The sequence below is a fragment of the Aquarana catesbeiana genome, linkage group LG03, assembly GCF_042186555.1.
Source record: "Aquarana catesbeiana isolate 2022-GZ linkage group LG03, ASM4218655v1, whole genome shotgun sequence".
Lineage (NCBI taxonomy): Eukaryota > Metazoa > Chordata > Amphibia > Anura > Ranidae > Aquarana > Aquarana catesbeiana.
Genome location: NC_133326.1, coordinates 201175662 through 201195691, shown reverse-complemented (window position 1 = coordinate 201195691; position 20030 = coordinate 201175662). Strand labels below are relative to the sequence as shown.

At 40.2% G+C, this 20030-nt stretch overlaps 1 protein-coding gene across 4 annotated transcripts in view; it reads right to left on the bottom strand.

The window, feature by feature from the left end:
• TBC1D22A (TBC1 domain family member 22A) overlaps window positions 1-20030 on the bottom strand; it is a 919143-nt gene that overhangs the window by 662434 nt on the left and 236679 nt on the right. For all 4 annotated transcript variants that reach the window (XM_073619716.1, XM_073619717.1, XM_073619715.1 and 1 more), the window contains 2 exons: window positions 18477-18605; window positions 14043-14105 (listed from right to left, as the gene is read on the bottom strand). In XM_073619716.1, the coding sequence (XP_073475817.1) occupies window positions 14043-14105; window positions 18477-18605 (192 nt within the window). The remainder of the gene's footprint in view (window positions 1-14042; window positions 14106-18476; window positions 18606-20030) is intronic.

The window sequence follows — 20030 nt, the reverse complement described above, 5'->3', positions numbered from 1 at the left end:
CATGACTTCCCCTGTCTGTGTTTACACTTACACAGGCAGGGGAGGATTTCGTTTGTCAGGACCAATCCACAGGTCCAGGCCAGAAACCATTGGCCTGGGCCTGGAGACTGATCGGTTCTGAAACAAATGCGATCGTCACGGCCGCCATAACATAATGTCGCTTTGCCCACCCGTGCCATTTTGCCGCAGTAAAACTGCGGCGGCTGGTTGGGAAGTGGTTAAAGCACAGTGTTTATTTGAGTTGGATATTTGTATAATTAAAAGCAGAAGAGCAACACAAACATTTTTCTATGCAAAAATGTTACATTTCCAAATGAGTGCAAACTTAATGAGAACTTTTACACAACAACTAAAATACTACAATAAACTGAAGACCAGCACCACTGAAGAACTCCAGAATTATGTCACGTTTAAAACTTACCGTGGACCAGCATGGATAAATTGTTTTCTCCACAAGCCAATATGGTCTCTGGAGACGTTGCAAAACACTGTGTCATGGGTAATATGCGAGTTGCTTATACAGCACCATGGCAATTCAGGAAAAACCATGTATTATTATTAGTTAATATAAGGTGTCCTCTGATTGACCAAGGTGGACAAGATGGCCAGATAACCTCCACCTTGATCAATCCAAGAATGCCTTGCATGCAAAGATAAAAATACAAAGTGCTTCCTGAATGGTCAAGGTGCTGTACCGGCATCTATCATCGTGTTTCCAGCAGTGGAAAAAACATGTATTTTTATCAGTGAATATAAGGTGTCCTCTGTTTGGACAAGTAGTACAAGAAGTTTAGCCCGTGGGACTTTGAATGAGTTGATCTTAGGCTTCATGCACACGAGACGCTGGTGCAAACTCTGCTGAACAGGTTTTTAAAAGCTGAAACCGGCGTTTAGAAACGCCCATTTTGCCCCGTTTGAATGCCGCGTTTGCATGCTGCGTTTAGCCGTGTTTAACCACGTTTAACCGCGTTTGCGTTTAGAAGCGTTTAGTTAAGATAATAAAGACCCTCCTCAAGCTCAGAAAGCATGATAAATTTTAACTATTTCTGCCATTTTGATCAGAGTGAGCAGCAGCAGCAGAGTGAGCAGTTGTATACTTGCATTTGCCTCTCTTTCTGTGGTTTTTTTTTTGGAAATGGATCCCATATTGAACATACAGTGGGGACGGAAAGTATTTAGACCCCCTTAAATTTTTCACTCTTTGTTATATTGCAGCCATTTGCTAAAATCATTTAAGTTCATTTTTTTCCTCATTAATGTACACACAGCACCCTATATTGACAGAAAAACACAGAACTGTTGACATTTTTTCAGATTTATTAAAAAAGAAAAACTGAAATATCACATGGTCCAAAGTATTCAGACCCTTTGCTCAGTATTTAGTAGAAGCACCCTTTTGATCTAATACAGCCATGAGTCTTTTGGGGAAAGATGCAAGAAGTTTTTCACACCTCGATTTGGTGATCCTCTGCCATTCCTCCTTGCAGATCCTCTCCAGTTCTGTGAGGTTGGATGGTAAACGTTGGTGGACAGTCATTTTTAGGTCTCTCCAGAGATGCTCAATTGGGTTTAAGTCAGGGCTCTGGCTGGGCCATTCAAGAACAGTCACAGAGTTGTTGTGAAGCCACGCCTTCATTATTTTAGCTGTGTGCTTAGGGTCATTGTCTTGCTGGAAGGTAAACCTTAGGCCCAGTCTGAGGATCTGAGCACTCTGGAGAAGGTTTTCGTCCAGGATATCCCTGTACTTGGCCGCATTCATCTTTCCCTCGATTGCAACCAGTCGTCCTGTTCCTGCAGCTGAAAACCCCCCCCCCCCACAGCATGATGCTGCCAACACCATGCTTCACTGTTGGGACTGTATTGGACAGGTGATGAGCAGTGCCTAGTTTTCTCCACACATACCGCTTAGAATTAAGGCCAAAAAGTTCTATCTTGGTCTCATCAGACCAGAGAATCTTATTTCTCACCATCTTGAAGTCCTTCAGGTGTTTTTTTTAGCAAACTCCAAGCTTTCATGTGTCTTGCACTGAGGAGAGGCTTCTGTCGGGCCACTCTGCCATAAAGCCCCAAATGGTGGAGGGCTGCAGCGATGGTTGACTTTCTGCAACTTTCTCACATCTCCCGACTGCATCTCTGGAGCTCAGCCACAGTGATCTTTGGGTTCTTCTTTACCTCTCTCACCATGGCTCTTCTCCCCCGATAGCTCAGTTTGGCAGGACGGCCAGCTCTAGGAAGGGTTCTGGTCGTCCCAAATGTCTTCCACTTAAGGATTATGGAGGCCACTGTGCTCTTAGGAACCTTAAGTGCAGCAGAAATTTTTTTGCAATCTTGGCCAGATCTGTGCCTTGTCACAATTCGGTCTCTGAGCTCTTCAGGCAGTTCCTTTGACCTCATGATTCTCATTTGCTCTGACATGCACTGTGAGCTGTAAGGCCTAATGATCAGAAGAAATGGACAGGACCTGAGTTAAATATATGAGTGTCACGGCAAAGGGTCTGAATACTTAGGACCATGTAATATTTCAGTTTTTCTTTTTTAATAAATCTGCAAAAATGTCAACAATTCTGTGTTTTTCTGTCAATATGGGGTGCTGTGTGTACATTATTGAGGAAAAAAAATGAACTTAAATGATTTTAGCAAATGGCTGTAATATAACAGAGTGAAAAATTTAAGTGGGTCTGAATACTTTCCGTCCCCACTGTATTGCAGTGCTTAGAATGACATTTTGCGAGCCGACTTTGGGGACCCGTATCTCGGGGCCACTTGGTGCTAGGAACCCCAACTTTGGATATGTTGTAGTGCTAGTTCCACTGTGTTTGCACACCAAATTTGGGGTTTCTAGCACCACCATTTGGTGTGCAAACACAGTGGAACTAGCACTACAACATATTCAAAGTTGGGGTTCCTAGCACCAACTGGCCCCGAGATACGGGGCCCCAAATTTGGGTCGCAAAATGTCACTCTCTAATGCAGTTTACCATCATATTTCTGTGTTTTCTGGTCTAAAATATAGGGTTCCTTCAAAACACTTATAAACGCAAACGCGGTTAAACGCGGGTACCGGCATTTAGCCGCGTTTGGCGTCTGAAACGTGGAAAACTTTTGTGTCTGAACCCATTTTTTTGCTTCTGGAAAAACGAGGTTATACGCAACTGCCTAAAAACGCCAAAAAACGAGACTGTGTACACGCCAACATAGGATAACATTGAATGAGTTCAGGGGCAGTTGAAAAAAGTGTCCAACTGCCTCTGAACGCGCGTTTAACAGCGTCTCGGGTGCATGAGGCCTAAGATGTCATAACAAGTAGATGGAATAAATTAAGAATTTATTGAAATTCCAAAAACATCATCATAAATGAGCATGAGCATAAAAACATCATGAAGCATATAGCTTACAACCATAAACACGGTCGGTACAATGCTGGAGCATTCTCCGTTATCATTGAGGATCAGTCCTTGGGACCAATTGACCATAATGTAAGTATGGGGTACCTTGCACAGGCCCCCTGCTTCTATTCTAACCTTAACCATCATTGAATGTTATATCTTATTCATATTTAATTTTTTAGATACCTTGCACATGCATCAACTCCTGAGGAAACAAGCATAGCTTGCGAAATGCGTCGAGTATATAGATGTATATTATATATTTTCAGCATTGTACCGAACATATTTATGGTTGTAAGCTATATGCTTCATGATGTTTTTATGCTCATTTATGATGTTTTTGGAATTTCAATAAATTCTGAATTTATTCCACGGTTAAACTTCTTGTACTATATATAATTAGGGATGAAGTTGTGTCATATAAAGAGGCAGTATCCAGAGCTCTCTCTTTTTCTCTGTTTGGGCAAGGTGGATTAGTGGGCCAGATAACTTTCACCTTGATCAATCTGAGAATTCCTTGCATTCAAAGAAAAAAAATACTAGGCACTTCCTTGAATGGTCAAGGTGTTGTACCAGCATCTATCAGCATGTTTCCAGGTGCAGTATTGGAGGGGAAATTGGATGTACCCCTCCAGATGAGCAAAAAGCTTACTGAATTAATCTGGAAAATTCACTTTAATAATTTATGGAGTTCTTCTTTAAACTACTTGATATTAGTTTTATTTTTCAGCATCATAGTTTCTCTGTTACAATAACAAGAAAATATTTATTTTGTATCAGAACACATTTGTTATTCAGACTGATAACCAGAAATGAATATGGGAGAGAGTGCAATAGCTAAATACATATAAACCCCAACAGTGTAGGCACTTGTAATGTTCTACATAAACTGACACTGCAGTTCAGCCACAGCTCACACAATACTCAAGCTGTATCATTTAACTTAGTATTTTACACTTGAAGAATCATAATAAGCATCTAAAATGATTTCTCACCTTCAAATGTATTATTGAGCTAAATATGCTAAGTCACAATGATTTCAGTATAAACTGCATATATTCATGCATTATTCATAGAAATATATTTATGTTTTTTATGTCTAGTTTCCTGTGGTGTGAAAAGGAGATAACACTTTCTTTCTGTATTACATTTTTGAAAGTGTCCTGTGACTTGCATGGGCATTTCTTATGTGAATGATACTGTAATGAACCACTCAGACTGATTTGCATTAGCATTCTGTTTGAAATGTCAGGTCAGTTCAGCACTTATCCAGAAAAATGTGAACAACAAATGACTGGCTACATACACACATTGTAAAGTGATCTTGCCAAATTGTGATGATTTTTTTTTATGCAAGTCATAATGTATAAAACAGCATTACTCGTAAATGCAGATATTTTATTAGTAATCAAACATTTTCTTTAAATAATTATGCCTATATGGTATTAACTACAAACATGACACCTTTACATTTATCAGGTGCAACATAATATGACATACATTTGCCATATTATTCTGCATTCAAAAAAAAAAAACAATACTCTAAACACCATGGAGTTTTGTTTTTTTTTGAGTGCAGAGTAATATGGAAAATGTATTCTATATGATGTTGCAAAGCTACTATTTAGTGTAATAATTTTGTGGCCCACAATACACAAATGTTCTCAAAGTAAATACTGCAAAAAAAGTATTAGGGCTCTTTCACACGGGGGATCCGTATGTCCGTTTTTCATCCTTCCGTTTTCGGATGAAAAACGGACATACATGTATCCCTATGGAGCGTCGGATGTCAGCGGTGACATGTCCGCTGACATCCGACCCGCTCCGATCCGAAAAGTGTAACGGAGGAAAACCCTACTTTTCCATCTGTTTTCGGATCGGATCGGGTGAAGACGGACTCTACGGTCCGTCATCATCCGATCCCCCATAGGGGAGAGCGGCACTCTGACAGGTCCGTCGCTGCACAGTGTGCAGCGACGGACCTGTCATTTTCCTGCTCAGTGGGGATCGGCGGAGTGATCCCCGCTGAGCAAGCGGGTGTTCACGGGGCGGATCATCACTGATCCGCCCCGTGTGAAAGAGCCCTTAAAGCACAGTGTTGTTTATTTGAGTTGGATATTTGTATCATCAAAAGGGGAAGAGCAACACAAACTTTTTTTCTATACACAAATGTTACATTTCCAAATGAATGCAAGGAAATGGGAACGTTTACACAACAACCAAAATACTACCAATAATCAATAAGCTAAAGACCAGCACCACTGAAGAACTCCAGAATGATGTCACTTTTAAAACTTACTGTGGACCAGCATGGATAAAGTGATTTCTCCACAAGCCAGTATGGTCTCTGGGGACGTTGCAAAACACTGTGCCACGGGTAATATGCAAGTTGCTTATACAGCACCTGGCAATTCAGGAAGAACCATGTATTATTATCAGTGAATGTAAGGTGTTCTCTGATTGGCCAAGGTGGAGGAGTGGGCCAGATAACCTCCACCTTGATCAATCCGAGAATGCCTTGCATTCAAAGATAAAAATACAAGGTGCTTTCTGAATGGTCAAGGTGCTGTACCCAGCATCTATCATCATGTTTCCAGTAGTGGAAGACCCATGTATTTTTTATCAGTGAATATAAGGTGTCCTCTGTTTGGGCAAGGTGGATTAGTGGGCCAGATAGTTTCCACCTTGTAGACTGATCATTTCTTTGTCAGTGGGCAAATGTACAAAATCAGCAGGGGATCAAATACTTTTTTCCCTCACTGTGTGTGTGTGTGTGTGTGTGTGTGTGTGTGTGTGTGTGTGTGTATATGTATATGTATATGTATATGTATATATATATATATATATATATATATATATATATATATATATATATATATATATATATATATATATATATATATATATATTTATTTATTTATTTTTTTTTTAGGGGAATGTTCATCATGCTATATGTGTAATGATGGTCATTATACATATGGCATAATGAACATTACCCTAAAAAAAAAAAAGCAAGAAAAAAAAACATATATACAGTGAGGGAAAAAAGTATTTGATCCCTTGCTAATTTTGTACATTTGCCCACTGACAAAGAAATGATCAGTCTATATTTTTAATAGTAGGTTTATTTTAACAGTGAGCGACATAACAACAACGAAAATATCCAGAAAAACACATTTCAAAAAATGTATAAATTGATTTTCATTTTAATGAGTGAAAGAAGTATTTGATCCCCTATCAATCAGCAAGATTTCTGACTCCCAGGCATCTTCTATACAGGTAACAAGCTGAGATTAGGAGCACTCCCTTAAAGGGAGTGCTCCTAATCTCAGCTTGTTATCTGTATAAAAGACACCTGTCCACAGAAGCAATCAATCAGATTCCAAGCTCTCCTGCATGGCCAAGACCAAAGATTTGTCCAAGGATGTCAGGGACAAGATTGTAGACCTACATAAGACTGGAATGGGCTAAAAGACCATCACCAAGCAGCCAAGACAAAAGCTGGTGCGATAATTCGTAAATGGAATTAACAAAAAATAACTGTCAATCTCGCTCGGTCTGGGGCTCCATGCAAGATTTCACCTTGTGGAGTTTCAATGATCATGAGAACTGTGAGGAATCATCCCAGAACTACATGGGAACTACCAGGGAGAATCTTGTCAATGATCTCAAGGCAGCTGGGACCACAGTCACCAAGAAAACAAATTAGTAACACACTAAGCCTTGAAGGACTGAAATTCTGCAGTGCCGCAAGGTCCACCTGCTCAAGAAAGCACATGTACAGGCCTGTCTGAAGTTTGCTAATGAACATCTGAATGATTCAGAGGAGAACTGGGTGAAAGCGTTTTTGGTATCAACTCAACTCGCCGTGTTTGGAGGCGGAGGAATGCTGCCTATGACCCCAAGAACACCATCCCCACTGTCAAACATGGAGGTGGAAACATATATACTTTACTATACTATACTATACTTTGTGGAAGTTTTTCTGCTAAGGGGACAGGACAACTTGACCGCATCAAAAGGGACTATGGACAGAGCAATGCACAGTGGATGAGAACCTCCTTCCCTCAGCCAGGGCATTGAAAATTGGTCATGAATGGGTATTCCAGCATGACATGACCAAAAACACAAGGCCAAGGCAACAAAGGAGTGGCTCAAGAAGAAGCACATTAAGGTCCTGGAGTGGCCTAGCCAATCACTAGACCTTAATCTAATAGAAAATATGTGGAGGGAGCTGAAGGTTCAAGATACCAAATGTCAGCCTTGAAAACTTAATGACTTGGAGAGGATCTGCAAAGAGGAGTGGGGCAAAATCCCTCCTGAGATGTGTGCAAACCTTGTGACCAACTACAAAAGGTCTGACCTCTGTGATTGCCAACAAGTGTTTGCCACCAAGTACTAAGTCATCTTTTGCGAAGGGGTTAATTACTTATTTCACTCATAAAAATGCAAATCAATTTATAACTTTTTTGAAATGCGTTTCTCTGGGGTTTTTTGTTATTATTCTGTCCCTCTGTTAAAATAAACCTACTATGCCTCTAGCTGTATCACATGCAGCCCTATAAAACGGCTAATGCCCAGGCTAAGGCAAACTTGATTGATGTCACAGACCTGGTCCATGCTCAGAAAAGATCCCCACCATATGGTCGGGATCTGCCCAGAAGCCTGGAAAGGCAGCTGGCTCATCCTCTCAGCGAGCTGCTAAGAGTATGAGCCAGCTGCTCTCTCGATTGAAAGTCACTGGGATTCTGCAGGCTGACGACTGAGAGCTGAGCAATCAGTGGTGTTTGATCGCTCAGTCTTTGGTCTTAGAGGCGGCAGGGAACAACTGCAGCGATCTAGGTAAGTATGATTGCAATTTTTTTCTCTATAACCATATTTCTCTTTTAACCTGATTGGCCCTTAAACCGTGATTTGCCTAACTTCAAGAAGTTATTTTCTCCTCTTGACAGTTTAGATGCCTTGTACCCTATGGAAGAAGAGATCATTTTTAAGGATTCAATTGATAGGCATTTGGGGACACTTTTGGAGTGGTGTCAGTGTATGGCCTTGCTCCGTAATACCTATCGACCAGCCAGGACATTTTCCTCAGGGCCTGCAGCAAAATCCCCACTTTCTGTCCTATGTGTTCTCGCTCCCAAGTGCCTGTGAGCTGCCATTGCTAAATTGGGATCTGCCCCCTGCAGGGTACTTACAGAATGGATGAGGAATGAGGAGGTTCAGCATGTCCAGTATGAAAATACTGCAATAACTCAACTGCTGAATTTCTGCAGCTGGATCTCTGGGAATGAGACAAAATCTACCTTGGAAGTGTACCCTCCTCACACTGAAGCAGCTGAAAGCTCCTATAGCAGGGGTGCAGGGATAAGGCGACTTATCTTTTTATCTTTTCCCATTCTTAGCTCTGGCAGGCTTCCTCAAACCATGTGACTGGCCCCTGGAAGCGTGCTCTCTAAGCAGCTTTGGGCACATGATCAGCTCCTCACAATAAATGTAAGGTTAAAGTGGGAGTAAACTCCCTTGGCTGATTTTTACCTATAGGTAAGTCTATAAAAAGACTTACCTATAGGTACAGTAAATATATCCTAAATGTGCACGGTTTACCTGTGAAGCCGAGGGTGACTTCACCTGCTCATGTGCTCTGAAGGAATGGAATACCTGTGCCGCTGCTTCAGAGCCCTGTGCTGTGAACAGTTACTCCCACATGCATACGTGGGAGTGCCGTCATCGTGGCTTGTCCATTCAAGGGACCGGAGCCTGCGAACCCAGAAGGAAGACGAGACAAGGTGAAGATGAAGAAGAAACCCTGTCAGCAACAGTATGCCGCTGGAGGGCTTAATTTTAAGACAAGTTTCACATAATGGGCCAGTATGCAATCCATGCTAGCATATTATAGCATTGCCTTGCAGAAGGCTATTTTTTTCTTTTTGACCATGTTTACTACGGTTTTAATAGCCCTGCACCATGTGTGATGAGATGACACCAAGGGACCTGGAGCCTGCTGGACCAAATGACAGGGTAACAAATACACTTTAACCCTGCATTCCTAAACTAAACTAGCAATGAACCTTTGCAGTATGGTTTGGTGCCCACTGCAAGGGTAGATATAGTTTTTTTTTTTAATTCTGAGGTTTACCTTTACTTTTCAAAAAAGAACAACATGTACTACATTCGATTGTAATCGAATCTATGTATTTTAAAATTATTATTACATTATTTGTATTAAGCACCATTTTGTACATTAATGTTAATAAATAAATAGATAAAAGATGTATGCATATGATAAGTAATTATAATTAGGAATGTGATTAATGACTGTCTCCACTTGTGCCAAAAAAACAGGAATTTAGCAACAGTCACTACTTTTTAATATCAGCCTGCCAACTACATATTACCCAGTGCTGAGCGAATAAAAGACTAGAACAGGAGAGAAAAGCAGACTATGGTATAAGGAAGCAGGACTAGATGGAGGTGTAACAGGTTTGGAGTTCAGAGGACATGCAACATAAAAGAGAAATGAGATGCTTCAAATGCATTCTTTCCACATGCGTTTGATATAAAAGCGAAAGATGTCATGTTACAAAGGATCTGCAACATAAAATACCTCTTTTACACTAGGGGCAACCCAAAGGTCATCCCAATAGTCAGCAAACTCCGCAGAGTTGGACAAAGCACTGGAGTTGAACACAGAACAGAAGGATACATTCCATTTCAATTCATAAAGCTTATGTTACATAAAAAGTGTCACACTACTGACTGATGAGAAAAGGAAGAGGGCAGATGGAAGCAAAGACAAATTGGCATGTCTAGAAAAAGGTTAGGTAAATGTAATAAGAATGAGCTATCCCATTAAACCAGTCTGTGGTACATGAATTCTACAAGAATCGCAGAACATGATGCAACGTAGAGGTAATTACATTTGAATGGTCACAAGGTTTCAGCTTATGGAACACTGAATAGAACAAATCAGACATCCTGTACTATACATGATTGATCCTTAAAATGGCATATTAAAAGTATTTTAGAAAGTTTTAATTGGAAAGGGAAATGCTGAAAAGAAATCAGTGAAAAATCACAGTGACAGCAGAATCATTTCTTAGCTGCTGATGAAATGGCAAGTGGATATCTAAGTGGGAGATTGGTAGGCTTGTGACTCCCATACTGTCCTTACTTTATATCAAGAGTCATTCAAACCACTGTTACCCGTATCTTTGCTTTTAGGCAAGTTCAGTTTCTATAACTATGTTTTCAGCAAAAGTAAATTAAACTGAAGCAACTAGCTTATTTTGAACAGCAGATATAGTATTATAATTGACAACCAAACATTTAAATCCAATTACTTGACCGCCATTTTATTGCCTAGGGTGTCTGCTAAAAAAAAAAATAATAATAATAATAATAATAAAAATAATATTTGGGGGTTCTGAGTAATTTTTTGCAAAAAAATATGATTTTTACATGTAGGAGAGGAGTGCTAGAATAGGCCTGGTATGGAAGTGGTTAAATATGGCAGAGACTCTGCTGATCCATTGGTCATTCTCATATATCAGCAGATAATTATACCTGAACAGCACATTATTCTAGATGGCTTCACATTCTATGGTTGGATACAGTTTAAAACCTTTCAGTAAAATTATATCCTTACTTTGTCTGTGCCAAAAACTACAAATAACAAGTGAAAAATGCAATTCACAAAAAAGTCCAAGACCCAGATTATTAGGTAAAAGAGAAGCCCATTGTTTCCCAAGAAATGAAGCACTGGATAATAAAATACATGCACATTTCAATAAAGAGATTGGTTAGGGTTTTGATCAAGCATGACAAAAGCTGATGTATCTGTCAATCACCAGCCGAAAAGATAATATTTATATTCCTTTGCAATGATAAATATTTTGAATGAGAGCTCTCTTGTGTGAAGTGCAAATTCTGATAATTACTTCCCTCATGCATCTATTAACACCCGAGGAGGATTACAATTTTTCACTTTTCTTGTTTGATGGTCAAACTGGAGCTGAAAAAGTTAACTTGGTAACTGGCAAAGTAACAGAAATGAAATACATAAAACTGCTATATTATATCTTAAAGGGAAGTCCTCACTCATTTGAAAAGCTATATAAGTTCATATTTACAGTATGTATCATGCTAGCCTCTAGAAATTTGGATAAAACCGTTTTGCTCATATAAGTGGAAGTATAGCCAAATAGTAAGCCTACTCCCACTACCATTGTAAGAAAAGAAGTATATACTAACCTATGCTGAGGACAATCTGGTCCGGTCACATAATCTCTCCAGCAGTTGGCTTTGGTGTAGAGGAAAGATCACCAACAGCTGCAGAGTCTAAGTGATGATGTCATCCATAGGTTTACTATGGGCATCCGTTGTCACTCCTCTACACTGACACTGAGAGACGATCATGTGACTGGACCGCAGCACCTTCAGAATTGGTAAGTATAGACTTCTTTCCTTTACAAGGTAATTAGAATAGGCTTAGCATAGGGGTGGGATTAGGTGTAGGCATAGTTTGTATTTGACTGAAATCCCACTTTAACCACTTGCTGACCATGCTATCGCCGAATGACGGCTACAGCATGGCCGGCCAGTTCTGGGAGGGTGACTTATGACGTCCTCCCATGAGCGTGCCCGCTGTGGTGTGATCGCTGTGTCCTTAGGACACAGCTGATCACAGATCAGGGTAAAGAGCCAGTAACAGCGGCCCTTTACCACACGATCAGCTGTGTCCAATCACAGCTGATCAAGATAAAAACAAAAGCCAGTTATCGGCATTCCTTTCCTAAGGCTGACAGCGCGAGGAGAGCCGATAACCGGCTTGTGTGAAAGGAACATCTACACTGATTATCAGTGTCCTGATTGTTAGTGCAGTCCCATCAGTGCTGCCAATCAGTGCCTCCTCATCAGTGCCACCTATCAGTTCCGATCAATAGTGCCTTAGCAGTACCACCTATCAGTGCCCATCAGTGCTGCCTCATCAGTGCAAACTAGTGAAGGAGAAAAATCACCTGTTTGCAAAATTTGATAACAAACTATGAGGTTTTTTGTTTTTTTTTACCATTTTATTTTTTTCTGTCTTTTTTAGTTTATTCAGCAAAGAATACAAAACCCAAGTGATTAAATAACACCAAAAGAAAGCTCTGTTTGTGTGAAAAAAATGATAAAAATTTCATATGGGTACAGTGTTACATGACCACGCAATTGTCATTTAAAGTGTGACAGCACTGAAAGCTGAAAATTGGCCTGGGCAGGAAGGAGGTAAAACTGCCCAGTAGGCAAGTGGTTAACCATTTAACGCCCGCCATAGAGTAAAATGATGGCAGGAAGGATGCATTCTCGATATGGGACACCATCATAGGACCGCGCCCCAGAACCTCTGTTCAGGCGCACAGCGCAGTGATCATGGCGGCATGTGTTCCTAGGACACGGCGCGACCACAATCTCGATAAAGAGCCGATGATGCGGCTCTTTACCCATGTAATCGGCTGTGTCCAATCACAGTTGTGCTATGTTCCCAGAGTGCCATATACTTTTAAAAACATAAAGTGTCACTAAACTTACATCATAAAAAACTGTCAATAGATTCTGTATTATATGTTGTTCATACTCATTCAGTTACAAAGATTTGTTTTTGTTTTCTGTATTCTGCAAAAAACCTGGTTAATCCTGCTGTTCTTCACCTTCTATCCATGTCCAGGCTGCAGTTGGGGATTTTGCAGAGCAGTGTTGGCAACTTTGCACATGCTTTGTTTTCAGTGAGTTTCTATGCTGAGCATTTCCTCCTTATCACATCTGAGCAGCCCATGTGACTATAGTCACACATGTGGCAGTAAGCACAGTGGTAAATGATAGCTCACTCCCTCCCTTCTCCTCTATGTCCACTAAAAAGCTAAGCACAATGAGGGTGGAATAATACATGTAAACTGATGGAAGCTTCACTTCCCTCTTATTCTAAGGCACTGGCTGGAGGAGCCTGTAGAACTGGCAGAAATCTGCCCACACTATGTTATTATTGGAAGATTGTGCCATTTGCTATAAAGATTGTTATAAGTACCTATGTCCAGAAGTTCTATATTTAGGATTTTTGTAGAGGCTTGTATGGATTTTAATGGTACTGCTTAGGACACCAGTAATTGATTATAAAAACTTTTTTATTCCAAAATGATTAAAAAAGACAGATATACAAACACATGCCATTCATTCAGTCATTGGCACTAAAAAAGTTCTCTAATAATCGGATAAATAGGATGATATAGTCAATCATACAAGTCCTATCTGAATTCTTTTCAACATGTTTTGCGGTTTTATTTCTGCTTCTTCAGGAATAGAGAGCACATGTATCAGAGGCCAGGAAAGCACCCACTCATGTAGGATGCCGTGGGCAAAGTCTCCCCCGGCGGGCATGGGAGCATTAAATGTAGAGAAACGCACACTCGATCCATAGGTGTTCCCAGAAAGGGGGGGGGGGGGCAGCATTAATAATTGGTCTAGTGTTGTCAGAAAAAGGGAAAACAATACTTACACCTGTGGTGGTTCCGGGGTGATATTTGCACCATATGAACATGTCCATGGCAGGTGTCAGTTACAAATCTATGAAGTGGAACAGTATAGGTTGCCAGACCTCTTAACTCAAAGATACACACTTACCTCTGTAACTACTGGTTGAAGAATTAATGTCTCAGGACTCATTCTAGGAATATCTATCTGAATCTGTAATGAAAAAATAAATATATTTTAAACGTTATCTCATTTTCCAAAGTCAAGCTACAAGTGTGTCATACATTTTTGTTCAGCTTGGCTATGCAACGAATTGATATGCTCTAAACCGTATTCTGCCTTGCATATTCTATGAACAATTTATTTAGACAATGTGAAACATTGCTGCTTTCCTCTAATGTCACTGTAATATATTTGCATATTTACGAGTTCTCTGCTAGCTGGTGATTCAAAGAGGAGAATGATTTGAAGGGCAACTGAAGTTCTGTGATTAAAATAATTAGAATAAACAATAAACATAGCTTATGGCTAAATTTGCAACAAAATATTGAGGGCTGGTTCTCACCAGAACATAGATCAGGAAAGGCGTGCTCCGTGCGCGTTTCCTGCACAGTATTCAAATGCACGTGCTATGCGCTGTGGGTGGAAATACCTGGTTAACTGTACCCAAAAAGCAGATCACACATGCAGTGTGTTTGCGGGTACCAGATTACATGGTACTGCAGCAGTATGTGATTTGGTGTGGAACGCATTTCAAAAGAGGTACTTGCACTACTTTTTGTGCGACCCTGTGCGATTTGCAGCCCATTCATTTGCAGCCCATTCATTTGCTGCCAAATCCCACTTTAGAGAATTCACAGGAATCACACTGGAACGTTGTACGCATTCCTTTGAAATTCTCATGTGAACCAGCCCTAATGCTGTACTGCACATTCACTGTACAAATTAAGGTTGGTGAGCATTTTTACTGCCAATTTATCAGGAGAGTTTCTTTAAATTTGTGTAATTTGCAATCTTCATCAATTTTGAATAATGTGAAACATCTTAGTATTACTATTCTGCTTCCTTGCACAAAAATAGTTGCATATACTATTTACCGATTTTCAGAATCCTTTTTAATCTTGGATGTGCAAAGATTTTGTAGAAAACACATTATCCTCTTTCTTTGATTTTCTAGAGGTATATACAGTTGGGCAAAAAAGTATTTAGTCAGCCACCAATTGTGCAAGTTCTCCCACTTAAAAAGATGAGAGAGGCCTGTAATTGTCATCATAGGTATACCTCAACTATGAGAGACAAAATGTGGAAACAAATCCAGACAATCACATTGTCTGATTTTTGAAAGAATTTATTTGCAAATTATGGTGGAAAATAAGTATTTGGTCAATATCAAAAGTTCTTCTCAATACTTTGTTATATATCCTTTGTTGGCAATGACAGAGGTCAAACGTTTTCTGTAAGTCTTCACAAGGTTGTCACACACTGTTGCTGGTATGTTGGCCCATTCCTCCATGCAGATCTCCTCTAGAGCAGTGATGTTTTGGGGCTTTCACTGGGCAACACAAACTTTCAACCCCCGCCAAAGGTTTTCTATGGGGTTGAGATCTGGAAACTGTCTAGGCCACTCCAGGACCTTGAAATGCTTCTTACGAAGCCACTCCTTCATTGACCAGGCAGTGTGTTTGGGATCATTGTCATGCTGAAAGACCCAGCCACGTTTCATCTTCAATGCCCTTGCTGATGTGAGGAGGTTTGCACTCAAAATCTCACAATACATGGCCTCTCCTCCAAACACGACGAGTTGTGTTTCTACCAAACAGTTCTACTTTGGTTTCATCTGACCATATGACATTCTCCCAATCCTCTTCTGGATCATCCAAATGCTCTCTAGCAAACCTCAGATGGGCCCGGACATGTACTGGCTTAAGCAGGGGGACACATCTGGCACTGCAGGATCTGAGTCCCTGGCGGCGTAGTGTGTTACTGATGGTAGCCTTTGTTACATTGGTCTCAGCTCTCTGCAGGTCATTCACTAGGTCCCCCCGTGCGGTTCTGGGATTTTTGCTCACTGTTCTTGTGATCATTTTGACCCCATGGGGTTAGATCTTGCATGGAGCCCCAGATCGAAGGAGATTATCAGTGGTCTTGTATGTCTTCCATTTTCTAATTATTGCTCCCAAAGTTGATTTCTTCACACCAAGCTGCTTGCCTATTGCAGATTCAGTCTTCCCAGCCTGGTGCAGGTCTACAATTTTGTTTCTGGTGTCCTTCGACAGCTCTTTGGTCTTCACCATAGTGGAGTTTGGAGTGTGACTGTTTGAGGTTGTGGACAGGTGTCTTTTATACTGATAACAAGTTCAAACAAGTGCCATTAATACAGGTAATGAGTGGAGGACAGAGGACCCTCTTAAAGAAGAAGATACAGGTCTGTGAGAGCCAGAAATCTAGCTTGTTTGTAGGTGACCAAATACTTATTTTCCAACATAACTTGCAAATAAATTCTTTCAAAAATCAGACAATGTGAATGTCTGGATTTGTTTCCACATTTTGTCTCTCATAGTTGAGGTATACCTATGATGACAATTACAGGCCTCTCTCATCTTTTTAAGTGGGATAACTTGCACAATTGCTGGCTGACTAAATACTTTTTTGCCCCACTGTGTCATTCTACTGCATGTTAAAGTCACTAGTTAGTCATTAATAAGGTCTAGTCTTGAGTTGTTTTGTAACCATTTATTGATAGTAAGTTGTGTATTATTACATAAAATTCAACAAACATCACCTTTAAAAAATAATTTAGCAGTAGGGATGAGCTGGGTTCATTGCAAACCCAGTTTGATATAGCCCGTGAGATGCTGTCACATGATTGCATCCCCATCAGCCCAATCAGCTGCAGTCTGGGCATTTCCGTCACCAAACTTCTACACAATGGGGCAGGGATGCTTGTGATATCACTGACCTAATATGGCTACAATGGCCAAGTTTGATAAATGTCATTGTTCTAATATGACCACGTGGTCATATTGGATCAATGTCACAAGCATCTCCGCCTCTTTGTTTACCTGCAGCTGCAGGGTGAGGAAAGCCCCCCAGATGGAGGGGATGCAACCATGTGACAACTCTTCAAAGGGTCTGCCGAACTGGGTTTGAACCAAGTTCTGAGGGAACTCAGCTCATCTTTCTTTAATAATTCACCTTCTGGTTTACATCAAAGTTACAGTGATGCACTCTCATCACTGGTGAAGCAGAGACTGAGGAAATGCGCATGAAATGCCCAGGAAATGTCCAAGTAAGGTCACTCACTGGAGCTCAAGGACAGCTATTTAGCCACTTAAGGACCGCCCCATGCAGATATACTGCAGCGGGGCGGCCCTCCTGCGGTGGGTCTGGTGGCCGTGATGGATGCTGGAACCTGCCAATCGTTCACAGGAGAGGCAGAATAGAGGTGTGCCTATGTAAACAAGGCAGACTGCCGTTCTGTGAAGGAGGAAGATGAAAATCTTGTATATCTGATAAGCAGAAACAAGGACCTCTGTATTCCTCCAGTCACAGCACCCCCCCCAGTTAGAAAGTACTCCCTAGGCGCACACTTGACCTTTTGATCGCCCTTGATGTTAACCCCTTCCCTGCCAGTGTCAGTTACTGTTACAGTTACAGTGCATATTGTTTAGCACTGATCACTTTATTAGTGTCAAAAGTGTCAGTTAGATGTCCGATTTGCGCACCTCAATGTCCCAGTCCCGCTAAAAATCACTGATCACCGCCATTACTAGTAAAAAAAAAAAAAAAATTCCATAAAAATATCCCCCTAGTTTGTAGACGCTATAACTTTTGCGCAAACCAATCAATATACGCTTATTGGGATATTTGTTACCAACTATATGTAGTAGAATACATATTGGCCTAAATTGATGAAGAAATTTGATTTTTTTACAATTTTTTTATTGGATAGGTTTTATAGCAGAAAGTAAAAAAAAAAAAAAAAAAATTATTTTTTCCTAAATCATTGGTCTTTTTTTTGTTTATAGAGCAAAAAATAAAAAACACAGAGGTGATCACATACTACCAAAATAAAGCTCTATTTGTATACAGCGTCACATGACCACGTAATTGTCAGTTAAAGTAACGCAATGCCATATCGCAAAAAAGGGGGGTAAACCTTTCAGGGCTGAAGTGGTTAATGATAAAAGGTGTAGTTTTTCAGAAAGATGGTACTGTTGCTGCAAATTGTAATATGTCAGGAATTTATGCATGCAGACTTTTAAAATGACTTTAAATGCTTATGAATAAGATGTTCTCCTCATGGGCATTTTGAGGGGCTGGGAAGGTTTATTTGTAGTTCTCATAACAGCTCAGTACAATAAAACATATTAACATTGTTGAAAGAGAACTACTACTGTTTGGTAAACAAGATATTTTTTGACTGAATCGCAATTTTTCAAACTAACGTTTGCACACTTCTAAAATGGAGCTCCAGGAAAATATAAACTGCTTATGACAGACTTCCATGGTAGCATCTAATTTCATTAATAAAATATTAAGGAACGGAAGTAGAAAGTGCTTTAATGGGAAACATTGCAATACCTGTCTGTATGTGCTTTGATTTGTTTCATCATTTCTGGAATTGTAGTACTGTTCTATGAAGGCAAAGTACTCTTTTTGCTTTCTCTTTAGTGTCCCCTCTCTTCTTTCCACATTTACTGGCAGATAACCCTACATTAACAAAAGAAAGGAGGGAAAAGGAAAATGTGAATTCACAAAGTTAATTTACAGAAAGACAAATGAGCGGGTTATCAGCACAGATGAGCAAATCATTCAAAATTATTTCTGCCAACAGGTCATCAATCTGCTCCTACAAACAACTTTTTTTTCTTTAAAAAAAAGACCACAAAAAAAAAAAGACCAAAAAAAAAAAAACCACACATCTCCCCACTAATAGCTGTCAGTGTGTTAAAACTGTTAACCTTAGAGCAAGAAGGACCCCACTGCTAGAGTGATATATGCTTCTAATCCTTTCTGCTATGGGTAGCTACATCAGAAGGGGTGCCTATAAAATAGGAGGAGGATACTTCAGCACAAGACAATAAAAAAAAATCGTATTCCTAATCCTATTGGACAGAAGGGCAGCTCATAATAGTAATGGATCAGGAGAGGGTATCAAGCTTTGACATTAGCAGGAAGTCTCAGAGATTTGACCTTTACAACACACTTGCTTTACGGCATTGTGACATCCAGTAGTCTAAAGGACAAGACAGCCATGCCACTCCATTAGGGTAAGCACGGCAACTTACCCTCAAAGTGATAATAAAGGCAGATTTTTCTTTTTAAATAACAAACCTATTATACTTACCTGATCTGTGCATTGGTTTTTAACAGAGCAGCCCCAATCCTCCTCTTCTCGGGTCCCCCACCAGTGCTCCTGGCCCCTCCATCCTGCCTAGTGCCCCCACAGCAAGCAGCTCATTCCCAAACTACTGCTCTGTGTGTCTATTCAAAGGAAGAGACCTACATTGCTGGATCGAGATGGGGCTCGGGTAAGTATTAGGGGGGCTGCTGCATGGAAAAAGTTTACCTTCAAGCATAAATGCAAAAACCTTGAGCATTAACAACCAATTTAAGTTCCATATCACTCTCCCTCAGTGTTCCCCAGGAATTTCCCACAACATTTTGGGGAACTGTTATTGAGGAAATTAGTAGTTTGTATTAGCTAAGGGCATGAGAAGCTTTTACCATAGCTGAAGGCCTAAACAACTGTAGCACTTTTGTATTGGTGGGAACAGTCTGTAGAATTTATAGGATGCCACCAAGATAATTGGGTAAATACTTTAAGTTCTGATGGGGGAAGAAAAAGCTACAGCACACACACAGTTTAGAGCAGATTCCTGCAAGACATTATTTGCAGTGATCCTATTCAAATCTAGAACCCAGTAGAATTATTTATACATTTTCATTCATATAAAACTGCTAAACAGACAATGACCAAAATGAAGTAGTTTTATTTATGTCATCATATCGTCTGGCAAGGTCTTAATCAAGAAATGGTTTTCTATGGATTTAATGAATTACTTACACTGAAAAGAGAACAGTGTGATTACTGACCCTTGTATGTAAATTATCTTTATCGTATTGGCATTTAAA